At 41.0% G+C, this 17986-nt stretch overlaps 2 protein-coding genes across 4 annotated transcripts in view; one reads left to right on the top strand and one right to left on the bottom strand.

Moving 5' to 3' along the window:
* ctdp1 (CTD (carboxy-terminal domain, RNA polymerase II, polypeptide A) phosphatase, subunit 1) overlaps positions 1 to 17986 on the bottom strand; it is a 140859-nt gene that overhangs the window by 78712 nt on the left and 44161 nt on the right. For all 3 annotated transcript variants that reach the window (XM_034704477.1, XM_034704476.1, XM_034704475.1), the window contains exon 11: positions 8957 to 9110. In XM_034704477.1, the coding sequence (XP_034560368.1) occupies positions 8957 to 9110 (154 nt within the window). The remainder of the gene's footprint in view (positions 1 to 8956; positions 9111 to 17986) is intronic.
* Positions 6217 to 7531, top strand: LOC117827745 (zinc finger BED domain-containing protein 1-like). Its single transcript, XM_034704478.1, has 2 exons — positions 6217 to 6631; positions 6769 to 7531. Exons 1-2 carry the CDS (start codon positions 6440 to 6442, stop codon positions 7285 to 7287), a joined length of 711 nt encoding a protein of 236 aa, XP_034560369.1. The 5' UTR covers positions 6217 to 6439; the 3' UTR covers positions 7288 to 7531.

Below are 17986 nucleotides of genomic sequence, written 5' to 3'. Positions count from 1 at the left end.
CCGCTGAACTTCACTCAGCTTTATGCTCAATCATTCTAAATGTCACATTTACACAATAAGTGCTGCTCATGGTTTGGGAATAAAGCTTGGTGTGAGCACTGAACACCTCATTAACAGCTGGATCTCTCACTTATACAGTGTCACAAAAGCAGGAAGCATGGCCTTTCTAAAAGGTTGGAAATTAAAGCCCATGACAAAGTTAGAGAGGGGGAGAAAAAAGCAGCTCTGGCCTTAGAACAACAGGCGTCTGATGTTTCAAGATAAAACAAATGCCAACTTCTGAAATAGCTCTGCTACCTTCATACTACACTGAGAGTGATGCTAGAGCACGGGTGATCTGGTCCCTGGGTTTACAAGGAATGAATAATGAACAAAGAAGTGACATCAACTCGCATGTTTATAATTCTGTATTAAGAGGGTACAACACTTATAGAGACAGGAAGCAACAGGATTCTTTAACACTTAATGAAAGAGGATTCCTAAAGAGACCGAGGACTCTCAGAACAACACGTCTTTGGCTCAAACACTTCTCTGATGGTAAACAAAGACATTAATGTGATCAGTGTAAAAGTGTCCATCACATGGTTTACATTTGAGTCTACTCAAATGATAAATGAGTCATCATGAAGAATCATCTTTAAAAACACTCCCTCTGAAGGAGACTGAGGGAATCTGTTTTAGTCCCATCATCCTGGTTCAGACAGAATCATACAAAGGGCCCGACCCTGCCTCTGACATAATGTACCCTTTCCAGATTAATAATAGAAACACAATTTCCACTTTGCTTCCTCCCAGCGTCGACATAATGTCTAATGGGCACAAACAGAGACGTGATCTCTGAAAATATGCCCAGCTTCTGCTGTATCTGCTGCATCCAGAGGACAAATGGAACCATTACCTTCAGGATGACTTTTATGAGGACCGGCTGAATCACAGGGATCTCATATGAACAACTCCGAAAGATCTACAGCTTTCTTTCCATTCTTTGTTTTTATGTTAGTTTTCCTTTTAGTGAACTACTGAGAGTTTACATTACTCTCTAGCCAAACAGAAACCAAAGCTTGACCAGGTATGTGGTCCAGCTTTGTTTCTCAGCATGCCTCAGAAGTTTGCATATCGGGTATTTGATGGAGCAACATGAGGGAGATATGTGGTAACATTGGTTTGTGCTGGAGTAAAAACATGATACAGAATAAGTTAACAAATGTTGTTTATTAGCTGAAACTCACAGTTCCTCTCTTTTATCTAACACATCGTGTCTCCAGATTCCAGTACTTATCCAAATAGTGCTGTGCTGTTCTTTTTGACCACTTGAGATGCATTTTGACCAAGAGTTGGCCTCCAGAACTACTTTCCCCCAGAACTAAAAGATTCCTGTGTCCCCATTGTTGTCTCCGTTTCGACTGCGGGCTGAAGTCCCGGGTAGATTGTGCAAATCAGGCCAGTGATGTATGGAGAAAAAAAAGTAAATGCACTACACCACCAGACCAGTAGAGGGCAGTAAAACAAAGAGGAATGCCATTCATCACAGATGACACCATAGAAGAAGACAGACAGACAGGTATCATTATGAGCAAAAAAACAGCCTGTTAGCATGAAGAGAGTCAGCTGGTCTGTTTTAGATGGTGCTATATTTCATCACAGATGGATTCACTGAATCAACACGTGAGAGGAGATAAGCGCGAGTAGCAAAGACGTTTCAACACGGCTTTAAAATCCTTTTGAACTCAAAAAGCCGTGGGAGAGATCGACCGGTGTTTTGGTTTAAACAGCGACCCTGTTAACTGGAGACTCTCAGCCGGATGCATCCCTCATAAACGTCTTTAGACGATCATTAAATATCTGATGAGGATATTTTGAAAACTTAATAAAAACTAAACTAGTTTGCATTCCCAGGAACTCCCTGTGTTTCAACAGCTGTGTAAACTCCACAAACACTGACACGTTCAGCTGAAGATCTCCAGTTTACAGGGTCACTTTTAAAACCGCAACACCGGGAGAGACGCATTCATGGTGGTCTAAGAGAAGACTACTGTTACAAGCTGCTAAATCAAGAGAATCACAGCTTCTTCTTTTGAAAAGTACACACACATACAAAAAAGATAGAACAAATAAAAACTAATGAAAGAAAGAGAAATCAAGTGAATCACAGATGTGTGTGATGTTATTGTGGACGGAGGGAGGAATAAAAACACTGCTGTTAATCTACCAATCAGACACGTTTAGCACTGCAGGCCCTGCCCCCCGAAAGTCCCTGGACCTTTGAAAGCACTACCCCACTGGCAGGGGCTTTTTAGGGGGAGATTATTATTATTCCTCTGGTAGAAATGCACATAGTTCAGGGGTAAAGTTCCTGCAATCGAAAAACGTCTAAAGTCTTCACTTGAAGATCGAGGTTGAAGATGACGGCATAAAATGAAATGTTGGATTTGACGATATTGTGCTGTATGTTACTAATTTTTAGAGTCACTATGAAGCAGAAAAACATCTTTTCCAAACACACAGCCAAACATAAGCGCAGCAGTTCTCCCACTGAGCTGTGGCCTGCAGCTACAGTTACTCAATGTCAGAATTTAATTATATTAATAATTGGGCAGACTGTTTTGCATCTCATCGACAGGAGTCTGTTCATCATTTAAGCATGACCAATCACACTGACATCCACATCATTCAATTACATTTCACCAAAATTGTTCATTTCCTCACATTATCTATAAACTGAACTCGATTCAAAGGTTAAAGCTAGAGCAGGCAACTTTATTTCAATAGAACTGTGCTCAAAATAAGCATAGCACGTCACCAACAGCATGTTCCTTTAAATAAATATGGGTCTGATCTGCGTCTGTAAGTGCCTGGTCACATGTCCCAGCCCACGTGAAAAACCATGGGGCTCCTTCTCCAGAACAATCACCTGCTGAGAGGCTCTCAACGGAGCTCAAGGAACTGCTTGTACATTTTCTTTGCAGTGGTATTAGCAGAAATCAGACTCCATTAAAGAGTATAATCCAGCTGCAGAGCTCCCAGCCATTAGCAATCACTTCATCGGACGAGGCAGAAGAACAAAAAAGAGAAAAGGCAGAAAACACAACCTTGTATGTAAAGATCTGAACACCAGCCAAGATGGAAAAGTACGAAGCAACATCAGGGGATGAGTTGCTCTGAATGTTTCACTGCCCTCTGTGGATTTACATTCACTATCTCCAACTCAACCTGGGAAATAACCAAGCAGAGAAACTACAAACTTAGGGAGTGGCTCGTACTACACTGTGTTCCAAATTATTATGCAGGTAACCTTTTCTTGAAAATCTGGAAGACTGATGTTCAGAAAGAAATAGTGTTTTAGTCTGATGTATTTAAGGCCTGTCAAGAATCAAACAAGAGGTTGATCAAAGACCCTTGGCAATCAGTCAGGACATTTTTAAAGCTGTGGGGCTCGAAGACATACCCAGGTCTACTCCATGTGGGACGCTAAGACAAGAGACAAAGGTCCAAAAGGCAAAGAAAAGACCTCCACTGAGGAAAACACATGAAAAACGACTGGAATGGGCTTAACAACACATGAAGGCCGATTCCTCCAAAGTTATATTCACCAATGAGAGCCGGGCAAGCCTTAAAGGACCAGACGGGGGTGCATCTGGTTGGATTTCAAGTGGCGTTATGTTCTGGGCTGTCATTGTTGATGATGAACCTGTTGGTCCTTTCTGGGTTCAGGATGGTGTAAAAGTTTCCTTCCATGGAGGAAAAGACATTCAGCTAAAGTGAAGAAGACGCTCGTGTTCATGCATGGCAATGCACCGTCACATGCCTAACGTTATTCCCAGGACAGGACGGCATCTCAGGGCTTTAAAGAGGATCGCCTCATGAACTGGCCTTCCTGCTCACCTGATCTCAACCCGACTGAGAACTTGTGGTCAATAATAAAGAAGATAATTTACAGTGATGGCAGAAATACAGCTCAAAGAGCATCTTTGGAAATACATACAGTTGTGCTCATAAGTTTACATACCCTGGCAGAATTTATGGTTTCTTGGGTAGTTTCTGTTGTCTTTATGATATTAAACACAGTTGTTTGATAAAAATTATGCTTCACCCAACCGCTAACCATGAGTGAAAAAAAAGTTTTTCTCTTATCATTCATATTCTCGGAAAAATGGCCAAAAAAATCACAAATTCTGCCAGGTTATGTAAACTTTTGAGCACCACTTTACAAGGTGCAGCTCACAGGGTCATCGGAGAAATCATCAGAAACTAAATCAGTGTACCAGTGACCTCTGACCCTCACTGAAAGGAAAGGAGGTTATATTGGACATGAGAGAAACACTTTAATTTTAAATGTTTCAAAGACATTAACACTTTTTGTACACAAATGTAAAGAAAATTCTTGTTTTTGTTGAAGTTTGAATACAGTTGTTGTAAATATTATTATTTTCAATCAATAGAATGTTTAAAATTGTGCCTATTTTTTATTTTTACAAGTTATATACTCTTATCACCAACATGCATAATAATTTGGAACATGGTGTGGATGACACTCGTCTACGCACGGTTCACACACAACTACTCAGAGTATTCTAGAGATGAGTGTTTGCTATGAAATTTTAAAGTTTCTCATGTGGACCCTCAGGTTTTAAATGAACGCTCCACACTGCATCTGTCAGTACACAACTACGTTAGAAACCATGCTCCTATATACAGTATAAATGCACCTCTTTCAACACTTTCTAGAACAAACTCTGGCTCTGTTCAGCGAGACAGCAGGAGGAAAATAAGAGACATTTCTTTCTGAGCACTCAGAGTGTCCTTACAATCCTCCACCAGCCAGCTGCCACTTTAATTAGATTCCTGTTAAAACCAGGAGGCATCATAACTCCTAATATGAACTTGATGAGTTAACCACTCCTCGCCTACGGTGACAGGAAGTAAAACAGAAACAGGTCGCTGAGGTCAAAACAACGCATAGCAATAAGTCACTTTATTCTAGTCAGGACACTATAATCTAATCTCATCATTGATGCTTGTATAACATGTTGTTGGGACACAGTGTAATACAGAGCGATATATTAAAGTTCGATAGATGCGGATGGATTTACCCAACCCTGGGTATTCAGACACCTGCGTCATTCTTCAGTCCGTGATGCCTCCAGACTAGGGATCCACACAATCAATCGATTATCGATTAATCGATTGTTAAGAACGTGCTTGAGTAATTTCTTTTTGTTCGATTTTATGTCAGGTCAATATTAAACATGTGTCTTCTCATATTTAATTTAACTGATGAGGTGGTGTCATTCGAAGCATGTTTAATGACTCCCAGTCACAGCTAGAGGGCGCAATCTGACTTTTTTGTGGCGGGTCAGCCAGATAAGGTCATTGACGTGTAGCGGCAAGAGAATGAAGAGAGCTAGGCGAAGTGTTGTGTGGGACCATTTCGACCTGAGTGATGGAAACGCCACCTGTAAACACTGCAATTCGGTGTTTAAATACAATACAACGACAACATCAATGCTCTACCATCTGAACAACGTTCATTCCGGTGTGATGGCTGGACCATCGTCTCAGCAGAAACAACCAACTCTCTCCTCAGTGGTTGCTCGCCGAAGCTGCGACCCATCACGGGCAGAAAAAATAACACAGTCTGTCTGTGCAATGATCGAACAAGATATGATGCCTATCAGCATGGTTGATGGTCAAGGATTCCGTCACATGATGCATTTGCTTGAACCAGCGTATCTTATCCTGTCCCGAGTTACCATCACAAGACGCATCGAGATGAGGTACGAGGAAGCCAAGTCGGAGATGCTAGCGAAGTTAGCTAGCACTGCTACTAAGGTTACATTGACCACCGACTGCTGGACTGCCCTCACGACTGAGAGCTATGTGACCGGACCCTTGCCACTACATCACCGGGGATTGGCGAGTCATCAGTGTGGTGTTGCTCACTAGAAGCCTACCAGGCCGCCATACAGCAGACCACCTCTCTGAACAATTAAAGGAAGCAGTGGAGGAATGGGGGCTTGAAGGAAAAGTGATTGCGTGCGTGCATGACAATGCGAGGAACATCACCGCAGCAAACGACCCCACCAGAGTGCCTTGGTACTCGGTACCGTGCTTCGCACACACACTGCAGCTCGGAGTCAATGATGGATTCAGTGTCTACCTGAAAAGGGTAGTATCTGCTGCTGGCAAGTTAGTGAGCCATTTTAATCACAGTACAGTTGCCACTAAAGCTTTGCAAGACAAGCAGCGCCAAATGGCATTGCCACTCCACAAGCTCATCCAGTCCACCAAGACACGGTGCAATTCTGTGTGTGACATGTTTGACCGGCTACTGGAGCAGCGGTGGGCCGTAGTTGCCGTCCTATCCGACCGGACTGTCACAAAGTTGGACGCCGCTAAAACGCTGGAGCTCAAAGAAGAATACTGGCGCGTAATATAGGACATGGCACCAGTTTTGGCAACACTGAAGTGCGCGACAACAGTGATGTCTGCGGAGCTGGAGGTCTCCATCAGCAATATTTATCCCATCTCTTTCGGCCTCATCGATATGCACCTCCTGAGAAGAGAAGAGGACTGCCCACGAGTGATGGAATTCAAGGAAAAAGTCCGCTCCTCCCTGCTTGAGCGCATGATGGTACGTTTTGTGCATTCTTTCACTATAATTTCCAAAGCATTGCCAAATACATTCCACAGGAGCGTATTAACTTTATAATAAGATATGCTTTGACTGATGAGTGATTTTAAACTTTTTTCAAAATTATATAAACCCAGATCCAGTCCGAGAGGTTCACATCCTCCCCTCCCATGGTCGCAACGATGCTGGACCCTCGCCACAAGCATCTGGGTTTTTTAACACCAGCACAGCGACTGGATGCCAAATCCAAGCTTATTGAGATGGGGGAGGCAGTGGATATGGTCCTCGCAAACCCACTGGCCGAAGGTGTTGCGCCCGACAGAGACTCAGCTGCGCACCGAGTCTCCGCGATGGCACTGCTGTTGGGGGGGAATTACACAACACCGACTGCAACTAACCGCACGGACACGGAGGTTGAGAACTTTTTACGGGAAATTATCCCATCTCTGGATACACAGCCGACAGACTGGTGGAAAGTAAATGCGGGGCGATTTCCCAGACTGGCGAAGCTTGCGCGCCAGTATCTCTGTATCCCAGCAACATCAGTTCCTTCTGAGCGTGTGTTTTCCTCAGCCGGACTGATTGTGTCCCGGTTGCGCTCCCGACTGACACCTGAACATGTGGACAAGCTTATTTTTCTCAACAAGAACAAGTAAGCAAAAAAGTGGACACTGTGAGTTGGAAATAAATTCCTACTTAGTTCTCCTATTTCAAAAAAATCCACATGTTATAGTTTGAGCCACGCTCTTTGACTGTATATTTGCTGAGATTATTTTTATGATCCTGCTCCGCATGTTGATGTTCAGTGTGTTGTATAATTTGTACGCCTTTATATGTTCTGTGCAATACTGTTAATTGTATGCGCTATGTTGCTGTGCAAAATAAAGCTTTATTATTGAATGAACAACGCTTTTTTTTTAATTGTTTTTGTCATAAAAAAGTCTGTTTTTTTTAACGATTAATCGATAATTGATTGTTAACACTTCCAAAGATCGATTAAAGAAAATTCCTAAAATGTACATCCCTACTCCAGACCTCTCTGGACTTTCCCTTTCCAGCTCTTTGTTTACTTCTGGGAACCCAAATCAACATACACATTCTACCTCTGATATTTCAGACCATATGTAAACACTAAAAACTATGTACAAATATTAGAACTCAACTTCAATCCATTTTTCAAATATGTTCAATTACATTATCTAACACATTTTCACACTGGGTTTTAAGGGGGCTGGTTTAACCTGATATTTATTACGTAATAAATATCTAACCAATCAGAAATGAAACACTGAGTCACGTGCACACATGTTCAACAAAACTACTCCAGATTACTGTCTGTAATCTGTCTATATAGCTGTCTCTCTGCTCTTTGCACCGCTGTGCTTGTGTCTCCCTGTCTGTACATCCACCGCTGAAGATGACAGTTGGTTGTCATTTTTCTATTTCCCTAACTGGGGTTGATTTGGGGAAACTTTGGGACACGGTTGAGTCAAGCAGCAACCTCCGGTCTAAAAATATGAGTCCAAAGCGGAAGTGCTAAAAACTGCAATTCATTGAGAATCCACTTGAGGCTGGCTGCAGAAACACGGGAAACATACACACCAATTCAAAGACAATCTTTACAGCAGAGTAAACATGTTACGTAGCTAATTTCTCTATCGGAACAGACTGTATGGGGGTGAATTCTTTTAGATATTGAGATTACGAGTTTCTATTATGAGCATAGACTGTAAATAAAAATGGACAGCGTTGCTCTGCCTCTTCCCGTTGTACGGTTCTGAAGCCAAAAAATCCCACTCCTGGGCGCAGCCATTGTGCAGCCAGAGCCTGTGAAGCCACTGTAACAAGCTCCACCCTACAGCGTAGCGTCATAAGAAGCTGTGTGTCCTTTGAAGTTTCCCTCTACGGCGGCTGTGAATCAGATCTAAACCCAGAAGTAAAACCCTGTTTTTTAACCTCTAATAACTACTGAAAAATAAACTTTTCAGGAAAAAGAGGCCTTGAACACAAAACAGTCAAATACTAACTACATATCACCACAGCATACGGATGTGAGAAACATTCGAACGACGTGTATTTCTTTTTTTAAGTTTGACTGCTCCCCCATTCAAATGAAGGGCCCACACAGTCCTGAGAAATGCTCTGACCTGTAAAATAAGCTGTTTTTGAACAGAGTTTTTTCAGAGTTGAGGATGTTTATTTTCACTCAGATTTACGTTGAAGCTTGATTACACATTACATTTTGTTATATTGTGTGAATTTTAAATATTCCATTTAGAGGCTTTAAACACAAGGTGATGTGTAATGACTCCTCCCCCTTCTTACCTCTTTGTCCATTCTCTCCAGATCCTCCTTGCACAGCGTGTACAGAGGCATCGTTTCGGACATGCTCAGCTGACGTTTTCGACGCGACGGTCCAGGCTGCTCGTCATCTTGGCTGGGTCCGGCCACGTCATCTGGATGACTCTGTGAGGTTCCCCTGGTGTGTGATAACAGCCAAACAGGCTTAAAACAACATTCATGTCGACAGAGTTCACTGCATGGAATCCTGCTGAATTAAAGAAGACTTGAAAGTATTCATTAAGCTCGTCAACTAATTAGGAATATGTTTACTCGTGCAAAAAAGCAACAGGGAAGTTTGGTAGTTTTCCCCTATGGGTTCATACAATCTCTCTGTGCTGGCTGCTTGAAGGTAGAAGCACATGAGAGCAGTTAATAAAAGCAAACTGCAAGGACGATGACTGACGATGGATGCAAAATATGAACACTTAATGTGAAATTAGCTAATGCAACTCAGGTAAATACAGCTTCAGCATAATGATCACAAGGAGGAAAACAGATAACCTTACATTTTAATATCATGTTATTACAATATGTTATGAAAATAAATCAATCAATGAAGTAATTATAAACACTAAGAAGTTATGTTTCTGTGGTTTTTTAGCATTTGATTTTTTTTTTATTTAGACTTTGAGTTTTTCTGAAATTCCGAGTTACAAATTATTGTCAATTGAGTGATCTTGGAATAATTGGACATAATTGGTTTCATCATTTGGCTCCTGATGGCAGGGATTGGTTGGTGTTTTCCCAGGTTTACTCCGGCTGTAGATAGCAGCTTTTTTTACCTCTTTTTTAAGAACACATTATGTATTGATTACCATCGGGACAGAAAGATCATTTTAACCAGCATAACAAAAAGTGGATCTAAATCTGACTACCAACCCCAGCTTTAAGCAGAATGAGACGGAGAGCTATCACAGATGCATTTGCCTTCTTAACTTTCCATGTAAAGGTATTAAACCATCAGGAACCCACACGAAACTCCTTTTATTTACTTCATTACTCAAAAAGCCAGAAAATCATTGATCTGTATTTTGTTCACGACAGTTCCTCGATATGTTATAATGCTACAATTTCATTCAGCTGATGCTTTTGTCAAAAGACAAATACTTCTGAGATAAAGTCAATGCAAGCAAGGATCTATGAGGGAGGGAAAAATGTGAGAAAGCTACAAAAATATTCGCTTTGATTCCTTTTATCATCATCTTCATCAACAAAGTCTAAATGTCATTGCAACAGCCTCAAAATCTGCATCAATGTAGTCATCATAACAAGGAACGAATCATTAAGTTCATGAAGGAGCTGGGTGTGGAGCAAGCAGCAACCTCCGGTCTCAAAATATGAAGCCCATGTGGAAGTGTTATAAACTGCAATTCATCGAGCGTACACTTGATGCTGGCTGCAGAAACACCAGAAACCACATACACACCCATTCAAAGAAGACGATCTTTACAGCAAAAATAAACTTGTTTACAGCCTGGTTCAAAAAATAGCTTAGGTCTACGTAGCTCATTTCTCTATCAGCACACACTGTACGGGGCGAATTATTTTCTAAAGCAACGGTTCAGAAAATATTAAGAATACAAGTTTTTGCCCAAATAAGGACATGACTGACTTGACTGACAGGCCACATAGCTGTTGGCTAGGAGGCTCAAAATCTGCCTCTTTACCTCACACTAAGTTTGGTTGAGTTTAGCATTTCCAATATGGCTCCCACCGATGTTTGGCTTCAAAACAGCGCTCAGGAAAAGATGGGTGACGTCACGGATACTACATCCATTTTTTTTATACAGACTATGGTCTGGAGCCTTTTTCTTGAAGGTGGAAAGATATCAAATGGTGACTCATTCCACCAAAGAAAGACTACAGAGGACAGGATACAGTTCACAAAGTTTGGGTCGGGACCAAGGTTATTATAATTTTGCATTTTTTATTAGCGTGATTTCTAGTTTAGTTGAGTTTTTAGTTTTTGAAAATGTTTAGTTTTAGTTGAGTTTTTATTAGTTTCAGTATTAGTTTGAGTTGAGTTTTTATTAGTTTCAGTATTAGTTTTAGTTGAGTTTTTATTAGTTTCAGTATTAGTTTAAGTTGTTTTTTATTAGTTTCAGTATTAGTTTTAGTTGAGTTTTTATTAGTTTCAGTATTAGTTTGAGTTGAGTTTTTATTAGTTTCAGAATTAGTTTTAGTTGAGTTTTTATTAGTTTCAGTATTAGTTTTAGTTGAGTTTTTATTAGTTTCAGTATTAGTTTTAGTTGAATTTTTATTAGCTTCGGTATTAGTTTTAGTGTAGTTTTTATTAGTTTCAGTATTAGTTTAAGTTGAGTTTTTATTAGTTTCAGTATTAGTTTAAGTTGTGTTTTATTAGTTTCAGTGTTAGTTTTAGTTGAGTTAATGAGTTTCAGTATTAGTCTTAGTTCAGTTTTTATTAGTTTCAGTAATAGTTTTAGTTGAGTTATTATCAGTTTCAGTATTAGTCGGCTGGGTGCTCTACCTTGCATGACAAGGTAAGCTAGGTTAGCTGTCTTGTGTGAGCTTTTCAAATGGACTTTAAGATTAGTGGGATTTCCCCCCTTGAGAAATGTTCCACATATTTTATCACCTTCCACTGCAAGGCACTTCCTCCTAGATACACAGTCATATTCAATGTGATCCCAAATGGGGCTCTGCCGCTTTCTCCAGACTCTCGCTGCCATTAACGCTCTGCTAGCAGGTAAAGTGAGGACGCTCTGCTAGCAGGTAAAGTGTGGACGCTCCGCTAGCAGGTAAAGTGTGGACGCTCTGCTAGCAGGTAAAGTGTGGACGCTCTGCCAGCAGGTAAAGTGTGGACGCTCTGCTTGAAGGTAAAGTGTGGACACTCTGCTAGCAGGTAAAGTTAGGATGCTCTGCTAGCAGGTAAAGTGTGGACGCTCTGCTATTAGGTAAAGTGTGGACGCTCTGCTAGCAGGTAAAGTGAGGATGCTCTGCTATTAGGTAAAGTGTGGACGCTCTGCTTGAAGGTAAAGTGTGGACGCTCTGCTAGCAGGTAAAGTGTGGACGCTCTGCTAGCAGGTAAAGTTTGGACGCTCTGCCAGCAGGTTTAAGTGTGGACGCTCTGCTTGAAGGTAAAGTGTGGACACTCTGCTAGCAGGTAAAGTGAGGACGCTCTGCTAGCAGGTAAAGTGTGGACGCTCTGCTAATAGGTAAAGTGTGGACGCTCTACTAGCAGGTAAAGTGTGGACGCTCTGCTTGAAGGTAAAGTGTGGACACTCTGCTAGCAGGTAAAGTGAGGATGCTCTGCTAGCAGGTTAAGTGTGGACGCTCTGCTTGAAGGTAAAGTGTGGACGCTCTGCTAGCAGGTAAAGTGTGGACGCTCTGCCAGCAGGTAAAGTGTGGACGCTCTGCTTGAAGGTAAAGTGTGGACACTCTGCTAGCAGGTAAAGTGAGGATGCTCTGCTAGCAGGTAAAGTGTGGACGCTCTGCTAATAGGTAAAGTGTGGACGCTCTACTAGCAGGTAAAGTGTGGATGCTCTGCCAGCGGGTAGTGTGGACACGTGCTTGCGCGACTACACCAACTGAAGTTAAACTGGCAGAAAACAAACAAAAATTTATATCCACTCAAAATACTAAGTTTAAATATGAGATTTGATTTGATGTCTTTATTGCGAACATGTCAAAGTAAAACAGAAAAAAACAAAAGAAAAAAACATAAAAGTAGAAAACAAGAAACAGTTATATAAAAGAAACAAAATCAATCAGTTCCATTAGCGAGCACTGACACATTTTACTTTTCATGTGTGAAAAGGAGCAGGAAGAAGTTAAAACTGATCTCATCATACCCCTTCATTCACTATTATCTGGCATTATACTAGAGCACTCCCACAAGTCAAATCTTCATAATCTTCATACTTACATCTACAATCAAAATCAAACCCCTCATGATTATCAACAGTTGTCTTTCTCCTTGTATCTCATGAAAATAATTTCTTTATATCTCTTCTTGAACTGGATTATGTTCTGACATTGTTGTAGCTCCATATTAAGACTGTTCCACAGTTTTACTCAACAGATTGAAATACAAAAACTTCTCCTTGTTGTCCAAACACTCACCATCTTTGATCTTAACTTCTAGATTGACAAAGACGAGCACTAAAGACATTTTCTCTGTGATTTTACTTTATTTTAGTTAGTTTTGTTAACTCACAATACAGTTACAGTTAGTTATCATTTTTGTAAAGCCTTGTTTTATTTTTATTATTTATTATTTTTGTTATTTCATTACCGATAATAACCTTGGTCGGGGTCCTGAGACACAGATAGGGGGTCATGAGATGTCTTCCAGAGGTTTTTTTTTTTTTTTTTAAAGTTATCAAAAAATAGTACATTTTACCCATTATAGTAAAAAGTATCGACATAAATAGTAGCTAACCTTGAAATAAAACCTTGAGGGCACGGACTTAGCCTAATGGTTAAGTTGCATGCCCATGTAGCGGATGGCCCGGATTCGAATTCAGTCTACGGCCTCTTCCCCCCCCCATTTCCCAGTTTCATACACTATCAACTGTCCTCTCCTCTATGAATAAAGGTGTAAAAGCCCAAAAAATATAACTAAAGAATAAATATATGAATGAATAAAACCTTGAAAATAGAAAATGTAATGAGTTTTCTGCCTTTCTTTGTTTCCAGATGACTCCTAAGTTTAGGGTTAGTGAACAGTTAATTATCTAAAGCATCAGTAGCAGTAGGTTAATTCATAACAGCACAGGAAACACAGCCACATGCTCAGATAGGTAGGGTCATTTTCTGCAGACCAGCTAAATGAAGCCACATTAAATCACTTTGAGGGACTTTAGCACCTATATTTTTGGGATCGCGGGCTGAAAAGTTCGGGAACGCCTGGGATACAGCGTAGAGGAATGTTTGGACGGGACCTTTCATCAGCCGGGAGCGAGAGATACTAATGCTCAAAACGTATAATTTTTGTAAAGCACGGGGTACAGAAGTGCAGGTTTGTTGCTGGGATGCAATAATTAGATGAGCAGAAGCTTCTCTTCGATTAAAGAATAATAATCAATATGTGTGATGTTTGACTTAATTGGGGAGAGGAAGCTTCCGTTCTTCCTGTTGGCAGAGCTTAATTAAAAAGATCTCCTGTGATGATTAAATCCAAGTTTATGCAACACCCTGAAAACACCACACTGCCTCTAATCCATGAATTATGTGGCCAATTTCATGCCTGTGCTTAATAATTCGTGTCATCTTTTTAAAAGAAATACATCCAAGTGGCCTGTGAAAAGACAGCTGAAGTCTCTCACAGACAGACTCTCTTTGGCATCCCAACAACAAGCTGACATGTAGGACACAAACACACAAACACACACACGCAGAAACTCCTTATTAGCATCTGTGACTGATGAATGAGTGACAAACAGTGTCAAAGGTCACAGAGAGCTGTGAAGCTGCTCTGCATCTGCAAAATACTACCAGTTTAAAGAAGACATGACTGATAATTTGTATATATATATATATATATATATATATATATATATATATATATATATATATATATATATATATGTATGTATATATATATAAATGTATGAGTCGAAATAGTAATAATAAAGTTTGTTTTCCAAAAGACAGATTTGACCTGGCACATCAAACGTGTCTTTGATTATGTTTTCAATGACCAAGCAAGCAGACAGTAAGAAAATACAAGCTGGAGGCTTTTTTCGACCGTTGGACCCAGGGTCTTGATATATATTGATATCGACTGATATGAAATATTTAATCGTGATAACATCATTATTAATATCGCCCAGCACTGTGTAGCAGATCACAAATGTATTGATTTCCTAACTTCTGTTGTCTGGATGCACCAGCAGATGTTGGTGCAGTGTGACTGAACACTTTACTTAAATATTCAACAGTGGAGATGTGCAAAGTGTTCAGCCATCTGCCATGTTTACAGACCTTTCTTCATATGAGATGTTTGTGATATTTGGAGGCAGGGAGATCCTCTCCTCCACAGGACGAGATGAGCCTCTGAAGGTGCATTCGACCCCAGAACCTCAAACGTTTTGTTGGGGGGGACCTGTCACGCCTATTGTGTGCAGGGACAGCTACATTTCGACCAAGAGGTCTGGGGTCTTTTAGCCCCCAGAACTACTTTCCCCTGAACTAAAAGGATCCTGTGTCCCCATTGTTGTCTGAGTTTCCACTGTGGGCTGAAGTCCCGGGTAGATTGTGCAAATCAGGCCAGTGATGTATGGAGAAAAAAAAGAGTAAATGCACTACACCACCAGACCAGTAGAGGGCAGTAAAACAAAGAGGAATGCCATTCATCACAGATGACACCATAGAAGCAGACGGACAGGCAGGTATCTTTATGAGCAACACAACAGTTAGCCTGTTAGCATGAAGAGACTCAGCTGCGCTGTTTTAGATGGTGCTATATTTCATCACAGATGGATTCACTGAATCAACACGTGAGAGGAGATAAGCGCGAGTAGCAAAGACGTTTCAACACGGCTTTAAAATCCTTTTGAACTCAAAAAGCTGTGGCAGAGATCGGTCGGTGTTTTGGTTTAAACAGAAAACCTGTTAACTGGAGACTTTCAGCCGGATGCGTCCCTCATAAACGTCTTTAGACAATCATTAAATATCTGATGAGGATATTTTGAAATCTTAATAAAAACTAAACTAGTTTGCATTCCCAGGAACTCCCTCTGTGTTTCAACAGCTGTGTAAGCTCCACAAACACTGACACCTTCAGCTGAAGGTCTCCAGTTTACAGGGTCACTTTTAAAACCGTAACATCGGGAGAGACGCATTCACGGTGGGCTGAGAGAAGACTACTGTTACAAGCTGCTAAATCAAGAGAATCACAGCTTCTTCTTTTGAAAAGTACACACACATACAAAAAAGATAGAACAAATAAAAACTAATGAAAGAAAGAGAAATCAAGTGAATCACAGATGTGTGTGATGTTATTGTGGACAGGGGGCAGAATAAAAACACTGCCCTTAATCTACCAACCAGACACGTTCAGCATTGCAGGCCTTGCCCCCCGAAAGTCCCTGGACCTTTGAAAAGTACTACCCCCCTAGCAGGGGCTTTTCAGGGGGGAGATAATCTACCCTTGAACTAAATTTAGACCCAGGTTCCACCGGTCGAAACGCACATAGTTCAGGGGTAAACTTCCTCTGGTCGAAAAAACGCCTTTTACTCCCCTCATATTAATGTTAGCAGACACAGAAATCTTGCTCTGTGTTACCTGCACGTTCAAATAAGCAATTACTCACAGTCTTCAGAACTGCTGTGAAACTTCTTTACTTTCCAGATTTTACTTTTGAATCAGACGAGCTTACGTTTGGATATTTTATTATGGAAATTACACTTTCAGTTATTCTATTCAACTGTTTTCACCTGCTTTGCCCTGATTCATAGCTGGAGGTGACTGCAGACGGATGTCAGTGTTGTAGCGGGGGTAGCCTATGCTCACCTGCTGGATCTTTGAAGGTGTATTTTTACAAAGTCACCATGTGGCAATGCAGTATAGCTTCAGAACAAATCTCAGCATGCAGCCTGTAATTGCTTTCTGATTGTAATATGGAGAGGTGAATAGGTTATGATTTAACATACAGTGACCATCTGAAGTGATTGTTGCAAATTGATCTTGCTTTCAAGAATGATTTCAAAGGTTTATGTAACAGGGTCAGACACAGGGATTCTTTGTTTGTGTGTGTTTTTACTTACTTTTTATTTGCATGTATGTTTCATTAATAATTTTAATAATTGCTGTGTTTTTATGCATTTGTGTAGTTTTTAACTGACTGATTTTATTAGGTTTGAGATGTAGCTTTAACCAGTAGGTGTGTCAAGCAATGACTGGGACCTGGTGAGACATACCTCAACCTTTTAATGAGGTAATCAGTATCAGGTGCGGCGGAGGCTGGGCACAGAAGGAGGACAATATAAGAGGAGCCTCCACTCAGCCACAGGTCAGGAAACGAAACAGAACGATATGGGTATAGCGAGAGACAGTGTAGCCTGGGAGAAGGACGAGACGCAACGGGTGTACTACTACGCAGCAAGGAGACGAGGGATCCCGCATCGAGGAGTGTCAGCAGAGCAGCGAGTGTCCGCCAACGCTATTTCACACAAGCCTGGGTTGGTAGTCGGCAAACCCCGACCCCGGGAAACCATGAGTTTCCCAACCATAGATCGGTTTTGAAGCCAAAATTTCCTGTTCCAGATTGCTGCCATCTTGTACATTTTCTGCAGCCAGAGTCTGCGCAGTAGGGAATTTGTGTGTTTCCATGGTAACAGGCTCCGCCCGAGGTCCTACGGAGTTTCTCTCTACAGCAGCTGTCAATCAAAGTAAACCCGGATGTAAAACCCCGTTTCTTAACCTCTGATAACTAACGAAAAAGAAACTTTTCAGAAAAAAGAGGCTTTGAACACAAAACAGTAAAATAATAACTACATATCACCACAGCATACGGATGTGAGAAACATTCTTACCATGTGTATTTTTTTTTTTTTAAGTTTGACTGCAGCCCCATTCAAATGGATGGGGGAGACAGAGTTTTTGACCTATACTGCAGCCAGGGGGAGCAGTTTTTATGGCAGCCTCACTTCAAGCCGAGCGAGATGACGTCCATTTTATATACAGTCTATGGTCCCGACCAGATTGTAGGCGGCACCGGGACATATTAAAGTGCTGGAGTGACACCAATTTTTACCTGATTAAGTAGAGCAGTTCTACTCATCCAGGTTGTTCTGTCCCCTTAGGTCTCTTTGAAGAGTCGACGTGAGGCAGGCTGCGTTGAGGAGCATCAGAGGTTCAGAGACGTGGAAGGAACGTTCCCATCAGACTTGGACTTTTATTTCCCTTTGTTAAATAGTATTTTGTCGTTTTTACACCTGTTGCCTGTTTTAGAGTCTATTTATAAACATTTTATGTTAATAAGTAAAATCATTGTGTATCCTAGTTTCCTGTCTGATTTTTAACTCTGCTCCCCCTTATTTTAAGAA

This window comes from Notolabrus celidotus, chromosome 16, assembly GCF_009762535.1.
Source record: "Notolabrus celidotus isolate fNotCel1 chromosome 16, fNotCel1.pri, whole genome shotgun sequence".
Lineage (NCBI taxonomy): Eukaryota > Metazoa > Chordata > Actinopteri > Labriformes > Labridae > Notolabrus > Notolabrus celidotus.
The sequence above is the reverse complement of the archived record's forward strand: the minus strand, read 5'-3'. Positions and strand labels throughout refer to the sequence as shown.